Source organism: Taudactylus pleione, unplaced genomic scaffold (genome assembly GCF_031769625.1).
Source record: "Taudactylus pleione unplaced genomic scaffold, aTauple2 ptg000106l, whole genome shotgun sequence".
NCBI classification, from domain to species: Eukaryota; Metazoa; Chordata; class Amphibia; order Anura; family Myobatrachidae; genus Taudactylus; species Taudactylus pleione.
The window spans coordinates 1,817,913-1,835,400 of NW_028284508.1; the positions used below are offsets into that span (position 1 = coordinate 1,817,913).

Sequence of the window (17,488 nt, forward strand, 5' to 3'; positions counted from 1 at the left end):
ATAATAACTCTAAAATAACCTTTGTTACACCCCAAACAAATTCTAATTCCACTGTGATAAGAATATTCTCAATTATAGAGATTTGTATCTATCCTGTCGCACAGAACTCTTCATCGTATCTGCGGACATTGTTATAGGAAAAAGATCTACTCCCCGTTATCAAAGAATATATTTTCAATATAATTGTGTCTGTATCAATATTTGTGTTTACTCTGTGAACTGTTTTTTCCTTTTAATACTGATTAAGAAGACTGTGTATAACATATATATATATATATATATATATATATATATATATATATATATAAAATACTTTTTCATTAAATTAAAGAGTGCCACTCCCTATTTTTTTAATTATTTTTTATTATTTATATGTTTAGTTATTTTAATATCTAATTTCTATTCAGCGCTCCCACATTTTTTCGTTTTTAGACATAGGATCCACATATTGGGGGCAAACCAATCCCCTCAGTGGTGAGCTGCTTTTAGGAATCTTTCACTAATTACAACTGTCTGGAGCGCCTAGAAGCTTCTTTTTATTTTAACTACATGAACAGTGATTATGCATCAACTGTGATTTTATAGCTATTGTTCCATCCATCTGTGTATTTATAGAACTGTTTTTTATGCATTAATAATTGTATTTGACTTTTAAGCCAAGCCGTCTGAGAATCATTATATAAGAGAGCATAGTAAGAATATGCATATATTTTTATTTCTGATCTAATACAGTATACTTAATTGATCCTATTTCTGACCTCATTAATGCATAGACCTTCTTTCTTTGAATTAAATGTACTATTTTCCTAAGAACATTAGGTGTTACACGTAGGACCAATAGGTATCACAATTGTCTCCTTAAGGTGAATTATATTTTATTAAGGTGAATTATATTAGATTTTATTGACAACAGCGCTGTTCAACCATTTCAGTGTTCTCCCCAGGCTGTTTTCTGTGGGAGCATCGCCCGGCAGAAACAGCCTGCCGCCCGACCCCCGCCGATCCCCGCTGTGGAATGCTGGCCTCTGAAGTGACCGGAGGCTAAAGAAGCCTCCAATCACTTCAGAGGCAAGCGTTCCCAGTGATGCACTGCGCGGGTGACGTCATGACATCACCCGCAACGTGAGGAGCCTTCCCCGCGCGCCTGCTGGATCTAGTTAGATCCGGTCAGCGCGCAGCAGCGCCGAGCGGGAGAGCGGCCAGCAAGCAAGAGCTGGGGCCGGGACAGGACCCGGACCAGTCTGGGGGCACTATTTAATTCTGGGGGCACTGCGTAAAGGGGCCAGCCTGGGGGCACTGCGTAAAGGGGCCAGCCTGGGGGCACTGCGTAAAGGGGCCAGCCTGGGGGCACTGCATAAAGGGGCCAGCCTGGGGGCACTGCGTAAAGGGGCCAGCCTGGGGGCACTATTTGAGCCTGGGGGCACTGCATATGGGGCCAGCCTGGGGGCACTATTTAAGCCTGGGGGCATTACATAAGGGACCAGTCTGGGGCACTACTTCAGCATAAGGGCAAAGCTAAACTACAGGGGGCAATGCATAAAGGGGAAAACTACAGGGGGCACTGTATTAAGGGCACAAATATAGGGGGCACTTTTGACTGAGAGCCAGTGGGGGAGCAGCCTGAGACATGTCGGGCTGGATTGGTCTGGGAGATACCCCTTTTCCCGGCGCGTGCATAATTGCAAAGGCCCCCACCCGGCTACTTTTGGATGCCACCCGGTTGGATAAAAATTCCGGGGAGAACACTGCATTTATTATTCATCTTGATGTGCTTTTTGGAGCTTGACATACTCCTATTTGAACCAGCTTCTTCCTGACAGTCCCTTTTATAAAAAGTCATTCTGAATCGATGGCTTAAGTTTCGCCTGAATCTCAAGGCTCAGGCTCTTATTCTTCCCCAGAAGCACGTCTCTCCCTGCTGTGGTGGTTCCAGTGCTCATATCTGAACAAGGGATGCCCCTTTTGGATCCAGGACTAGGTCCTACTTACCACCGAAGCAAGTCTCCGGGGGTGGGAGGCAGTAACTTTGTTATCTAATCTTCTGGGCCAATGGACTCGTCAGGAGAGCCAGCTTTCCTTCAACATTCTGGAAATTCGAGGTATGTACAGGGCTCTGTGCCACTCATAGCACCTCCTTTAGAGATGTCCGGTGACTGTACTGTCGGACGGTGCAGCCACGGTGGCCTACATGGTCCAGGTTTCGGCTTGTCTGTCCTTTTTCAAAGCCAGAGATAGCTCTACTACTGGAAGTGCAAAATTTTTTTCTGGGAGTCTTCCATGTTCAACCACCATTCGTATCTCCTGTGGCTCCCTGGGACTTTTCTTTAGTTCTCCAACTTCTCCAGTCGGCTCCATTTGCACAGTTACAGGTAGCGGTATTGTGTTGGTTTACGTGGAACACTTTGTTTCTACTAGCCATCTTGTCAGTCCGGAAGGTGTCGAATCTGAGCGCCCTCTCGTGTCGCTCCCTATTTCTTGCGTTACCTTTGGACTGGGCTGTAAAGGACTCGCTTGGGCTACATTCCCAAGGTGGTTTCCCGCTTCCATATTAATCAAGACATAGTAGTTCCTGCATTTCAGACTACGGGTCCCCGTTGGATGTGGTGAGGGCTCTCCAGCTTTCTGTCAAGAGGACTCGAGAGATCCGCAAGTTGGACTCTCTATTGTCTTGTATGAGGTTCATATGGGTGGCTAGCTGGCTACTAAGCAGACCTTGGCCCGCTGGATTCGCTTTACCATTCACCAAGCTTCTTCCTTGGTAAACCTTTCTGTCCCTGCTGTGGTGACGGCCCATTTCACCCGGTCAGTGGGGACTTCGTGGGCAGAATGCTGTGGGGCTTCTGCTGAACAACTCTGAATATCTGCCACATGGTCATCTGCTCATGCTTTCATCAGGTTTTATGCATTGATACATTTGCGTCCTTGGACGCCACCTTCAGGCGTTCTATGCTCACTGCAGCTCAGGAGCGTTCCCATCCATAGGGGACAGCTTTAGGATGTCCCAGAGTTGTCCCTGTGCCCCCTAGTGGAGGAAGAAGAAAAGGAGACATATGTTCTTACCTGTTAAGTCTCTTTCTTTGACTCCATAGGGGGCAGCACAGGGTGCCCACCCTGACGCACCTGTCTGCCGGGGGGGCGTTTCCTTGGTGACGAGTTTGGCTGTACTTTCCATGGCACGAATGGTTGGTTTTGTATGTATGCCTGCCTTCTCCTTATCCTCTGCCTCGCTCCTGCCATGGGCTTGCAAACTAATCTGAGGTCCCAGTGGCTGGGGACAGGGTATAGAGGAGAGTGGGTTTGTGGGTATATTTCATTAACAGTTTGCTGCCCAGTCTCTCCTCTTCAAGCTATACCCAGAGTTGTCCCTGTGCACCCAATGACGTTGAAGAAAGACTTAACAGGTATGAACATAAGTCTCCTTTTCTTCATCAGGGCTATAGCATCTGCTGAAAGCCTGTTTTGAAAGGCCACGTTTCGCCTATAATGCGACCTTTGCAGACATCTAAATCTAATTGCATTGGAGTCTATGTGGATTAGGTTTAATTACCTTTATCGTATACCGTTGTGTCCATGTACATTTAGCCTCCTTGCATTTTAAACAGCCTCTCTAGTGGCGCAACTCTGTAACGCAGAGCATATTTTCGTGAAAACTTTTTCCCTTTACTGTGTCTTATTCACAAAGTGATGGGACTGGGACTAGGATAGAATATAGGCATGCATACCTGCATGCGAAATACTATTTTATAGTGTCGCAGCTGCTGACACTGTAATGTAACATTTCACATGCAGATATAACCGCAGGTTTCGTGCGACTTTTTAAGAGAAAAAGTCGCCCGAAAAGACGCTTGGCGCTACAGTTTAACACGGTGCTCACACGTTGCATAACGCGACTTGTAGCAGACAGAGGATAGATGTATGTGAATAGTAGATCCACATACTGTACATCTGTAGGTCTTTTGGTACTAACCAATTTTTAGTACTCTGTATATTTCCGCAGCCACAATCACTCTGATTATGCTGTGTCCTTTGCAGGTTTTTTTATACCTGTTTACACTGTCCATTACTGATGGTATATTTACTATAGTGAGGGTTTTTTAGAAGTGGAGATGCAACCATTCAGATTCTAGTTATTATCTTCTAGAAGGTGCTAGTTAAATGTTAAGTAGAATCTGGTTGCTATGGGCAAAGTCTCCACTTCTAAAAACTCACTATAGTAACTATATACTCCCTAGCCTTTTCTTATTCCTCCACGAGAGGGCACAGGGATGTCTCTGGGTATAGCGTGGAGAGGAGAGTCTGGGCACCAACCAGTTAATGAAATTACCCACAAGCCCAGGCTCCCGCTTCTCTGTTCCCAGCCACTGGACCTCAGTTTTTGAGTTTGTTGCCGGCAGATGCTGGGCACCAGGTAATAGGGGGGCTGCTTTAGGTGGTCCCCCACTGTTTGTTTTATTTTATTTGACAGTTTTTTCAGAGTAGGCAGTGTAAGGCGTCCTACAAGATTGGCTATGGGTACGCAGCTGTCACCGCTGGAGCAGGAGATCTCCATCGGTGCTGGCAGTGGGGTCTAACCGCGCTCACCACTAGACCACCAGGGAATTTTATATGGAGCAGGGGCTGCTTCATAGCAGTGGCAGCCGTGTTCCCTGTGGGAAATACCAGACGGGGGAGGCTGGCACTTACCTGTTCACCCCTCCCCCACCCCATGGGCAGGCTTTCCTTATGTGGCCAGTAAACCCAAGGCAGATCCCCCTACTCTCCTACCCTTCCAGGATGCTGAGTGGCCATATTAGCCATAGCCTACCTAGCGTTGGAGAGTGAAGCAGGGCTCCTGTCTCCTCTGATAGCAGCAGCGCTACATTCCTTGCTCCTTCCTGCTACATTTGGCTGGTTTGTTGAGCTATTGCCCATATTCTGCATTCAGTGGTCTGAGTGTATGCAAGTGTACTTTTCCTTTATATATGTGCCGCTGGTCACTGAGAGTACATCCCTTGCATGGGTGAGTATAGCTTATTTATAATATATACCTATGTTATACAAGTATATTTATATATTATACAAGTATATCCCTATACCAGTATATGCTAGCACTACAAAAGACCATTTTTTGCTTACACCTTATTGATTAGTGTGGTGTGTAGTGATTTCTGAGACTTAGAGCATGTCCAGAAATAAGACTATTAAGGAGGCTGGCTCTACAGCAATGTGCACGTGTAAACACTGTCTTAGTGTCATTTCTCCTTAGGATCCGGAGCATGATGGCCTCTGTGTCAATTGATTTGGGGCCCTACTATAGGTGAGTTCGCCTATGGCTTCTAGTCAAGAACCAGCTTGGGCATCTCGACTGACACAGATAATGTCACAATTTGTAGACCGTATGTCAATGCCAATGTCACCTGTCCCTGTCGCTGTGCCTCAGCTCCCCATGGTGTAGCCAGCCTGGATGCAAACTTTTGCCCAGTCTGTCCAGGGGTTGGCTCAGGTGTCCACATCCTTTCAGCAGATGCTTGATAGAGCTCCTAGGCATAGGCCTGCCCCACACGAAGGTTTCACTCTGTTATCTGGCGGGGGTTCGGTTCAGAAGTTCCTCAGATGCTGAGGCTAGTGCTTCCATTGCTTCAGACGTGGAGACTTCTTCTGTTCCAGAGGAGGCTTTCTCCCCACGTAGACGTAGAGGCTCTTATTAGAGCAGTTAAAAAAAGGCAGAAAAAGACTGGTGGAGTTTCCGTCTTCTGCACAGCTAGAGGATCTCCTGGCTGAGGCATGGACTCGCCCTAGTAGACTCTTTCAAGTTTCCGAGCGTATTGCTACTTTTAACCCTCTCCCACTTAGGGCGAAGTGGAACTCTCCTCCCTGGTGGATGCCCATATTACTTGACTGATTAGGTCATCCCTCCTACCTACCTATCTATACTGTATGTCCTTTTACATCCTTGCCGATCGCATCACAAACGTGCGAACGCATCGCTCCATGCTACTACCCTCCGGAGCCTACACTATGCTATGGCGTGCATTGCGCACTGTGATAGCACCATTCAATCTTAAGGAGTAGCGGGTGCGTACGCAGTGCGTGTATCTGCTCGCAGGCGTAAGCCTTGCGCCATGCGTGGCGTGATTTGCCGCATACACAGCAGAGATGCTAGAGGACACATTTGTATCCCAAATACTGCATTTCTTAAAGATCCTACAGATAGGAAACTGGAAAATTTCTTGAACTATTTATGTGAATGCAGGTGCTCGTCCCAGCCCTGACAGCGGCTTTGGTAGCTAAAACCGGGGGCCGCTGGGCAGACTCTTTGGAGGAAGGTCTTACCTCTGGCGCACACAGAGGTAATTTACAGCAGTTACTATGGTTGCACACAATAGGGAAGCAGCTTCTTATCTCTCCGAAGCAGCTGTAGATTCTGGGATTTTAACCTCTAAGGTTTCTGCTTCTGCAGTTGCTGCCAGAAGAGCTCTCTGGCTGCACACCTGGAAAGCGGACACAGAATCTAAGAAGGCCCTGGAAGCCCTTCCCTTTTTGGGTGACGTTCTCTTTGGTCCTGAATTGGACAAGATCGTGACTACGTTGGCAGCCTCTAAATCTGCTTTCTTGCCGTCTGTCACCACAACGAGACCTTCAGCATTTTGTTCTGTTTTGTTAGAACACATGATTCTGCTTCCAAAGGCTCAAAACCTAGAGGCAAGCATTTAGGGTCCAGCTGCCAAGCCAACGGACAAGTCTGCTGCATGATGGGCCGGGCCTCCTCCCGGGGGAACTTGGATTGGGAAGTCGCCTTTTTCCCTTTTCGGCAGTGTGGGTGCAGACCACAACAGATGCTTGGGTCAGGAGTGTTGTGTCTCAGAGCTACACTCTCACTTTTCAACAGCATCCACCTTCCATGATTTTTTCCACTGGCCTACCTACACAGCCAGAAAAGAGACGCTCTTGAGGCGTCTATTCACGGCCTCAGGGGTCGTTAATCCTGTTCCCACGTCCTAGAGAGCGTTCGGCTTTTACGACCATCTATTTCTGGTTCAGAAGCCGGATGGCTCTTTTCGACCCATTCTCAATTTGAAACACCTTAACAAATTTCTTTGGATTTCCAAATTCCGCATGGAGTCCCTTCAGGCCATCTTCCTAGCATTTGAACCGGGGGACTTTATGGCACTGTTGGATATACAGGGGGCTTATTTGCATATCCCTATCCAAGCCAATTACCAAAATTTTCTCAGGTTTGCTATCCAAACCAACCGCTATCAATTTCATTTGTTGCCCTTTGGTCTGTCTACCGCCCCTCGTGTGTTCACGAAGGTCATGGCAGCAGATCTGCGACACATGGGCGTCAGAATTTTACTGTATCTGGACGCCTTTGCTTCTCTTAGCACAATCTGCAGCAGTTCTCAGGGATCACATCCATCTGACGATAGAGCTTCAATCAGACGGGTAGATAATTGATAGAGTAAACTTCTGTCTCTATCCCAGGAGATGCTCCACCTGGGAGCCTTGTTAGATTCCAGATATTAACTAGCATTGAACATATAAACAGACAAAAGGGAGCGCTGAGTGCTTAATGAAAATAAAATTTTTTTAATTTTTATTTTAATTTTGCATTTATGCAACATACAGTACACAATTTAAAAACATTAAAACCAATTAATATGGTATAACAAGAAATGTCCACTCCAATTTGGTACTCCGGTCTAATGGACCACTTTAAATGCAGACACAGCAGGTAATCCAATCAATAAGGAACAAAACATTTTTTCAATATACCTGAATGTTGGTAACCGCTTAATCTCCCCACTACACAAGCACCTCACCATCTGTGAAAGTTCAGTTATACGGTAAGAGATCTTTGCCTCAGTGCATTACACTCCCCGTGTGATGTATAAGCAGCTAGTCAGCGTAGTGGGAGCGCACGATCCGTGGGAGCAACACGTCATAGGCTGGTGGTATGCTGGAAGAATCGGTTCAGATAAATATGTCCGGTTGTTATCCTTAGTCTGCAATAATGTCATCAGAACCACTGGAGTTGGTTTGGAGGGATACAAGCCTGCAGAGAAATCCTTTAGTCCCTTAACATGTTTATCAGTTCTATTGTGTAACGGTTTCCTCAGAAGGTATTCCAGGTATCAAGCTGGTGACATATTTAAATGGTCTGCCAACCAATGATAGGCAGCCAACAATTTATTTCATTGTGTTCACAGGTGTTTATAATGAAGAGGAATAATCATAGAATCCTAAAGATCACATTAATATAATGTTTCATATAGCATCTTAGTAAAATATACTACAATGAATTCAATATGTAGAAACTAATATTTATAAATAATGTTTAAACAATCACAATAAAATTTTTTTACAAATATGCAATTTTTAGATTGCATCACGTAGAAACATTGAATAACCACCTTCCTCTTTTGTTTTCTCCTTACTAATTTTAAACCTTTTAAAAAATAAACCTATATCTAACAATCAATTAGAGTCCATTAAAGACACAATAAAACTACATTAAAGATAGAGATCCATTTGATCTTACAATAGGCTCTCATGGCGTAGGGGACTAATACCATAGCACGGTAATGGTACAAATCGGGGCTTGAATCTAACCAGGGTGAGAAGAGTTCAATTTCTCTATTTAGGAAATAAACAAAAAAAAAACCCCTTCTTTCTCCTTAGTTGGATTTGAATCCTATGTGGGATTATTGTGCTGTGCTATTAGCCCTCTAGGCCATGAGAGATTGTTGTAGGGTGCAAACTTTTTTTTCAGGGGGTTCTCCATGTTCAGCCACCATTTGTTTCTCCTGTGGCTCCCTGGGATCTTTCTTTAGTTCTCAGAGCTTTCCAGTGGGCTCTGTTTGAACAGTTACAGATGGTGGAATTGCTTTGGAAGTCTGTGTTTCTACTAGCCATCGCATCTGCTCGGAGGTTATCTGATTTGAGCGCTCTCTCGTGTCACTCATCATTTCTTGTGTTACATTCCATCAGGGCTGTCTTGAGGACTCGCCTTCCCGAGGTAGTGTTCCACTTCCACATTAAACAAGACACAGTGGTTCCTGCATTTCACACTATGGATCCATCTCAGCCAGAGATGTCAAGAGGACCAGGGAGATTCACAGGTCAGACTCTCTGTTTGTCTTGTATGATGTCCATAAGAGGTGCTGGCCGGCTTCTAAGCAGATCGTGGCCCGCTGGCTTTGCTTTACCAGTTACCATGCTTATTCCTTGGTGAACATTCCTATCCCTGCCATTTTGACTGCCCATTTCATCCGTTCAGTGGGGACCTCTGCAGAACAGCTCTGTAAGGCTGCCACATGGTCGTCTGCTCATACCTTCATCAGGTTTTATACATTTGATACTTTTGCGTCCTTTTTGGGCGTTCAGTGCTCACTGCAGCTCAGGAGGGTTCCCGCCCATAGCGGACAGCTTTAGGACGAGTCATACCTGTGCCTCCTAGTGGAGTAAGAAGAAAAGGAGACATGTCTTACCTGTTGAGTCTTTTTCTTCAACTCCATAGGGGGCACAAGGCGCCCACCTTGCCGCATCTGTCTGCCGGGGGGTGTTTCCTTGTTTACCGTCTCGGCTATACTTTCCTTGTCATTATGTATGCCGGCTTTCCTTCTAATGAATCTAAAAGTGATTCAGACACCGGCAAAGATGATTGCAAGCCATCAAAGCTTGAAAGTTCCTCATCGCAAATGCGCATTATTCTTCCAAACACTTCTGTCATTAGTTATCGATATGGTATGTCAAATAGGGAAACTGCTGCCATAATAACTGCAATTTTGCAAGACTTAGGTTTCATCACTTCCAATGACACCTCATCAGTCATTAATCACTCTAAAGTGAAGAAAACTTCAAAACTGTCTCAAAAGGCCATTCAGAGCGCAGCCCTCGTCCAGCAGCAGTCACACATAGACACTCTTGCACTGTCAGTGTCAGCTTTGCCTCTGCTCCTCACTGGCTGGCTGTAACACACTGGACTCCAGTGGCCTCCCCACCAGTGCCGGGCATGATGGAATCTGGAGCCGGGCTGTATATGTAAATATAGCGTACCCACAGCACAGCAGCATTGCTAGCTACACTAGAGAGGACACAGTATATATGTTGCTCCGGCTCACGCCCCGATCCCACCCCCTGCCAACTGCACTGCAGGTTTTTTTTTACAAACGCAAATCATATAAATAGTCTTTACCATCGAATACTTTTGATGCAATGGTTAGTTACCATCGCATTGAAAGTTTTAATGTTGGAAGTCCAGCCAGCATTAGCTTCTGAAGTCCATTCCTACTTCCTACCTCCTAGAATATATTTTCTAAGTCAGAATACCTGAATATAGTGGCAGTCGATTTCAGGAGCACACACAGCAAAGATGGCATTTTGTAGAAAATTGCAGTATTTTTACCTTTTTTTTTGGTGGAAACCCCTAAGGTTTTTATCTAATAGAGTTCAACTGAAGTGGTTTCACCTAAAAGCCACTTAATTGCCAAATTATGTACCCCAAAACCTTGCCTTCAACTGATTACAAAATATCCTAATTTGTGTAAAATTTTCATAACTTTGATTGCCGCCTGGGGATATACTAAATATGATCTGACTGAGCTGAAAGTTTGCTATAGTTTGAGTTATTTTTATGGACCCACAACTTTTCTGCACTATTGGAATTTCGAACGCACAAGTTTTTATTTTTTTTACTCGCCCTACTGTGCGGTTTATGCCAGTACGTATACCTTTCCGAACATTTCTGACACAGATGGTCTCTGGTGATAAGACTTCACCATCTGTTTTCGGTGTCATTGACTATCCCTTAGTCTATTGCTGCAGGACCTCCATCTATTTGTGATTAATAATACTTTGGTCAGAGTTGAAGTTGTGTTGGAATATTTGTGAAGGTACTTTACGTCTCTTCAGGACTATTTTCTTGCCTGTACAACAGGGGTTGGCTTAGCTTGAGCTTTGCGAATCTCTAGAAAATTCTAGTGACCCCAGCTTAATACAACAGGGTCGGTCCGTGGGCCTACTCGGACTGTCGGGGCTTTTCCTGGTATCTCCTACGTGGACTAGACGTTCAGTCCAGATCTGTTCAGATGGCTCTTTTTTGGGCCCTTGTTTGGGCTTTGTTTTGCGCCTACGGGTTCTTTAGCACTTTTTTTTAAAAAATATTTGGCCTCAGTGGATTTTTGATGACGGCGTTCCTCCTGGCTGTCTCTTTTGAGGGGATTCTGGGTTCACTGCCCTGTATCTAGGCTCACTTAAAGGCTTTTTCGTCCTGTCTGTGCAGTTATGCAGCCCTCCATTGCTATTTTATTCACATGTTTCTTGTAAGTATCAACAAGAGAGACCGTGGTCTCAGCTGTTCCTGTGGTAGATCACGGGACTCTTCCGGCATCCTTCAGATTTTGGACGTGTTCATGAACTTTTTTTTTAGTTGACAGGTCCCACACTTTGGAGGCGCGGACTCTTGTTTGTGCTCTGACATTTACAAATGGTGTGGGCCTACCTCCAAGCAGATTAGTCCTCGGTTTAGTTTTATCTTCTGTTAGGCATAATTTTTAAAGTTTTGGGAAGTTTTCAGTGTCCGCATGGAAAATGGGATTTTGGTTCTTACCTGATCCTTTTCTTTTAGTCCATGGGGAACACTGGATGCCCACCCTTGTGCTCCTGGCTTTGCTTAGGGCTCTTACCAGGGTGTTGGCAGTTCAGGCCTCTGCACTTCCTAACGGTGTTGGTTTTCGGTGAGCCTGGTTTTCCTTTTCTTCCTTTCCTACTTTCTGTCCTTTTGGGCTTTGTAAAAACTGAAGGCTACAAACAGTAAGTGGGGTATAAGGGAGGAGGAGCCAGGGCTCTGCAAATCTTAACCTTTTGTTGCCCAGACTCCTCCAGCTCCACCTATACCCCAATGTACTCCAGTGTGTCCCATGGACTCCGAAAAAAGGATTTATGAGGTAAGAACCAAAATGCCGTTCTTTGCAATTTAATGAGCAATAATTTGAGGCCATTATGTTTTTTAGGTATTGTATGTGATGGAGTTATTACAGAATCAGGATGATGGAACAGCATCTTTTATATCCATTTCTGAGTTTTTGCTTACTCATCCTGTTTTGAGCTTTGGAATCCAGGATGTTAGTCGTTGTCGTCTTCGGCATACGGAGGTTCTCCCATCAGAGGTAGAGAACGACAATATCAGTACAGGTGGGTAAATATAATGGACATGTTTCCCACTATCCAAAATACTCAGTAAAGTGATTAATATTAATTGTGTTTATTTATTACCAGTTATTTGTATAGCGCACACATATTCCGCAGCGCTTTTACAGAGAATATTTGTCCATTCACATCGGTCCCTACCCCAGTGGAGCTTACAATCTATATTCCCTACCACATGCTCACACACATACAAACTTGTTTTTTGGGGGGAATCAAGAAAAAAAAGCAGAAATTCAACAACACATGTGACATGTTGTATATATTGTAATATGCTTCTTTACAATCAAATATCAGTAATGTCATTTCCTATTTTGATATTTAATATTGCCATTTATGGTACATGCTTAGTTTTTAAAGAGTTTCATGATGGAATGTGTAAACTGTACATCTAGGTGTAGAAATCAACTCCCACTAACACAATTTTTGTTTAAAGTACATATATGTTATAAGAAATATACCACTATCTGTAAAATGAAAATCATAATGGAAGTCATTTTGGCATCCTGTGACTATCTAAAATTCTCCTATTTTTTATTTATTTAATCCACAATTTCTCTAACATTTCTAACCTTGGGTTGTAGAAGGTACTGTTCAAAACGTAAAGCTCAAACTTCTTTGTAATCTTTGGTCTACCTTCAACACCCCCAAAACTAGCCAGAAAGCCGTTTTAATTTTAGTACCCATTTAGGGCGGTATTCAATTAGATTCGCGTCCGCGATAAAGTTTCGCCTGCTCGACTTTCCTCCTACATAAATTATTTGGACGCGGAAACTTATCGTGTGTGCCCCCGCTATTCGCTCTATTCAATTCCAATCCACGCGAAAACGGCAAGCCGCAAAGTCGGAACAGGCGGAAATGGGGTAGTAATTACTCCATATATTTGCTTGTTGTGGCTTATTATTTGTCACATTTATGTCCACACATATATTAGTTATATTATAGCATTCTAACAGGATCTTTGTCTTAATATTATAAGACTTTAATATTCAAGGATATTCTTATTCCTATTGGTATCTTTACCCTTGTATAGTCACAGCCTGTATGCAATTAATTTGCATATCTAGGGAGCTACAGGGTTAAGTCCAATATCTCAGGAACTTCCCTTAGAATAGCTATGGAGATGCTTGAGACTTTATCCCAATAATATTGTGTCCACAAAAGTGGTTGGGTTCTAAAGCATCCAGATATTGTATTAACCTAATTTCACACAAATCCTATTTTAAATAAACTGAGCTGTTTGCAGTATAACTAATGCAGCTCTGCTCTCAATCAGAGTGCTGCCTGGTTACAATGTTGCAAATGAATGAGATTCAGTAACATTAGAATTCCATTGTAATTACATATCCTCCTGTGTAGCAGGGTTAGTACAGTGTAATCACATTCAACATTTCACATTGGTATTATTCCATTTTTAAAGGTTTGACGTGAGAGGTGCACACAGCGGACGTGCCGACACGCGTTTCGCTGTTTCATTAGCTTTTTCAAGGCAAACCGATTGCCCCTCTAGTCTCAGACTATATTCATATTCACCGGCCAATCAAATCATATGGTCCGGTCACATGATTATATTGGCCAATCCTGTGCCGTCTCTCATTGGTTCTAGAGATTCTGGACCTCATTCAGAGGCGGTCATAAGATGCAAGCTGTCGCTCTGAATGAGGGCGGCCGCTTGCATCTTGTAGTGCCGCCTCTTGGTCGATCGCTAAGCTATGGGTTACCACCCACAGCTCTAGCAACCGACCAGGGTGATGGTCGCAATGGTCAAGACCATCGCAACCATCGGGGCTTGCGACGAGACCCTAAGATTGGGTCTCGGCACTCGCAAGCCCCAGGGAGCTTCCTGCTCTGATCGACCAGGAAGCTCACCACTGACATCACTGCTGATGTCAGTGGGGCTGCCCCCAAACAGCAGGCGTTCCTTCGGGAACGCCTCCGTTTGGCCGGCCACGCCCCCTGCCCGCTTCCCAAACGGGGCGAGCTCTCACTCACCATCGACAGCTCGCCCCATTTGGTGCGAGACCCCTAGGGACGGAGCGCCCGTCGCTAGCCGGGTCTCGCACATGCGCACTTCGGAGCCGGCTCCGACGTGCGCATGCCCAGTGGGGGAACATCGACCCGGTTGCAAGCGCTCAGCGCTTGCGACCGGGTCTGAATGACCCCCTCTGTCTCACGTCCAGTGTGTATTGTGGTTGCAGTAACTTCTGATGGTGGGTGTGTTGTCCTGCACCAATCAAATCACTAGGAAATCATGTCTATATGTTCCAATGATCATGCCAATTCTTAGTAACGTAATTTCACTAGGAATTAAAGTTTCTCTTATTAGGTTGATTTTTGCTTGAATTGCTAGTCTAATTTCTGAATTTATCTGCCTAGATCTATACTCCGCATGTAATTAGTATTATCTCAAATATCCTTGCCGGTTTTCATGTTTTAAATAAAGAACATCCCATTAATGTGTCTTATTTATTTTATTAATCATTACTATTGGACAGGTAGTATCGGACAAGAGTATCGAGTATTATATTATTATTCCGATTGCTTAATATTCATTCATATTGCCTGCTGACTGGGTATTACCAGGTAAGTACATCAATTATCAAATAGTTATTTTAAATTTCAGATTTAAAATTGTCCACAAGATGGATAAAAGGATATTAGAATATACTTCTATATTCGTTAAATGATTGATTTAGTTCTGGATCTACAATATTCCAAAATATGAGCAGGGTTATAATATTCCTTTGTTGGATACCCCTATCTCATAAAATTTGGTTTATATTTGAATGAAGTTATATGATTATTTGTGGGTCTATATTGCCGTGTCATAATTACGTTAACTAGTCTATATTATCTGTCAAATAGTGAAGTCTCTCACTGATATTAACATATAAGAGCAATACTGTATCAATATGTTGCAGTGTTATTAGGTAGTAATTATAATATCTATCTATCCATTATACTACCTGTGTTACAATGTAGGGATTGAGATAAATTACAAGTGACTAGTGATTTTTGCATGGTAAAAGTTATATATTAAGAATATGAATGTAATAATCTACCTCTACCCATGGGAGAGTTATATTTAATAATAATTTATTAGTATCTAGTGATGTATGTGTGCGTGATAATAGATGTAGTGATGTGATTTAATATAAGTAATAATTTAAATAAATAAAAAAACCATAAACATCAAAAGTTAGGTACACAAAGATTTTATATAAATATATTTAAATATATGTATATCATACATTCCAAAAATTAAGACATATGGTGTAACTATACTGGTGAAACGTGACATTCAGTGTGGTGATTAAAAATGGTGATAAGCAAAATTAAAATACTCTATCCAATCTACAAAAAAACATATACCACTTTTTAGTCAGCTGCATTATTTCTGTGAAAATAGTGTATTTGGTTTATCTTATTTGATTATATAATGTTGTTAATCCCGTATTATTCCATTATATATTGTTCAGTCATCTCATGAGTCATTCATTATGGATCCAAAAACGTGATCCTAATATAATCTAGTATATCTCTACATATTGTTCGTCATCACATATAATCAATATAGATCCAGATCACGTTATTTATTGTATAGATTAAATTAAATAGGATTAATCTACAGCATGTATATGAATTTTTGGAATTGGTGAGTTTATCAAATATGTACGTATGTAAGAGCGTAAAAATCTCATGAATATCCAGTTACTACAATGGTGACAATCAGATTATTATAACCGCTCTTCTTAATCATAATTTCCTCCTAGAGTGTTATTATGGAGGATTATATCTATATTGATAGAGTACAAAGTAAAAAGGTAAAAACACGCTCTGTAAACCCCTTAATGTAGTATAATGCGAAGCAATGAATAGTACTACAATGTAGTGTGAAAATACAGATGGATGAGGCTGATATAATATGAAACATAGGTTTACTAGAGAACTCAAAAACGATATATACATATACACAACCAAAAATGATTTCAAGTTCCTACTGTGAGATGCCTGCATAAACAAAAATACAGACAAAACTGACATGAATACAAAGAATCATAAATAAATGGTATTATTGATGATTAGAGTCAATGTGCATCACATAGTGATGGGAGCAGGCTCTCCACATCAAAACAAGTTATAAACGTCTAATGTCACTTGAGCAGCAGAGATAAATTGGTCAGTGTTCTAATGAAGCAATAAAAGAACAAGATGAAAGATAGCAACTGATCAGGTTGCACTATTGTATGTATCCTCTTATGACTGATGATTTGCTGGATGTTAAGTACATGCAAGTGTACTTGTAGACGAGCAGCTGTAAATATGATTGTATATATAAAGAATAAACCACAAAAAACGTGATGTGCTGCAGATAGTAATTGTTTATAGTTAAAGGCGTACCGCTAATGGATGACTGATCGTGACCGGGGTGTAGATCTTGCTGGGGTAGGAGTACGGGAGTGTGGAGGAAGCAGGACAGCAAGTCTCAGGGCTGTGCTGCCCGTCTCCGAACTCTGCGGCGGCACAGGTCCGAATGAATGGACGCACGCCGCCAGCAATGACTGGGTGGGCTATGTGTGCCTGGGGAGGAGATCTGACGGCAGCGGCTCGATGGGGAACCAGGCGCCGTGACCCCCTCCGGTGTGAGACTTACCTCCTGGGGCTCAAACAGAATCCCGCTCTACCCCTGCCGGCTTAGTTGATTGAAGTCCTCTGTCGCACTGGTGAATGGCTTCTGGGTCACGTGTGCGTATGTGGCTATCGCGATGTCTCTGCTGCGGGTGTAACCTGAAGTCCTGGTGTGTCTAAAAGGTAATAGCGCTTCATGTAGCAGGTACTGCAACGCATTTCGACCCTCTTAGGGACTTCTTCAAAGCAATGTGGCACATGCGCACACGTGACCTGGAAGCCGTTCACCAGTGCGACAGAGAACTTCAATCAACTAAGTTGGCAGGGGTAGAGCGGGATTCTGTTTGAGCCCCAGGAGGTAAGTCTCACACCGGAGGGGGTCACAGTGCCTGGTTCTCCATCGAGCCGCTGCCGTCAGATCTCCTCCCCAGGCACACGCAGCCCACCCCGTAATTGCTGGCGGCGTGCGTCCGTTCATTCGGACCTGTGCCGCCGCAGAGTTCGGAGACGGGCAGCACAGCACTGAGACTTGCTGTCCTGCTTCCTCCACACTCCCGTACTCCTACCCCAGGAAGATCTACACCCTGGGCATGATCAGTCATCCATTAGCGGGACGTCGCTAACTATAAACAATTACTATCTGCAGCACATCAGTTTTTGTTGATTGTATGTA

General features: G+C 43.5%; 1 protein-coding gene across 1 annotated transcript in view; it reads left to right on the forward strand.

The window, feature by feature from the left end:
• Nucleotides 1–17,488, forward strand: part of EDC4 (enhancer of mRNA decapping 4) — a 516,382-nt gene that overhangs the window by 204,831 nt on the left and 294,063 nt on the right. Inside the window, exon 12 of the mRNA XM_088470908.1 lies at nucleotides 11,994–12,174. Coding sequence (XP_088327034.1) covers nucleotides 11,994–12,174 — 181 coding nt within the window. The remainder of the gene's footprint in view (nucleotides 1–11,993; nucleotides 12,175–17,488) is intronic.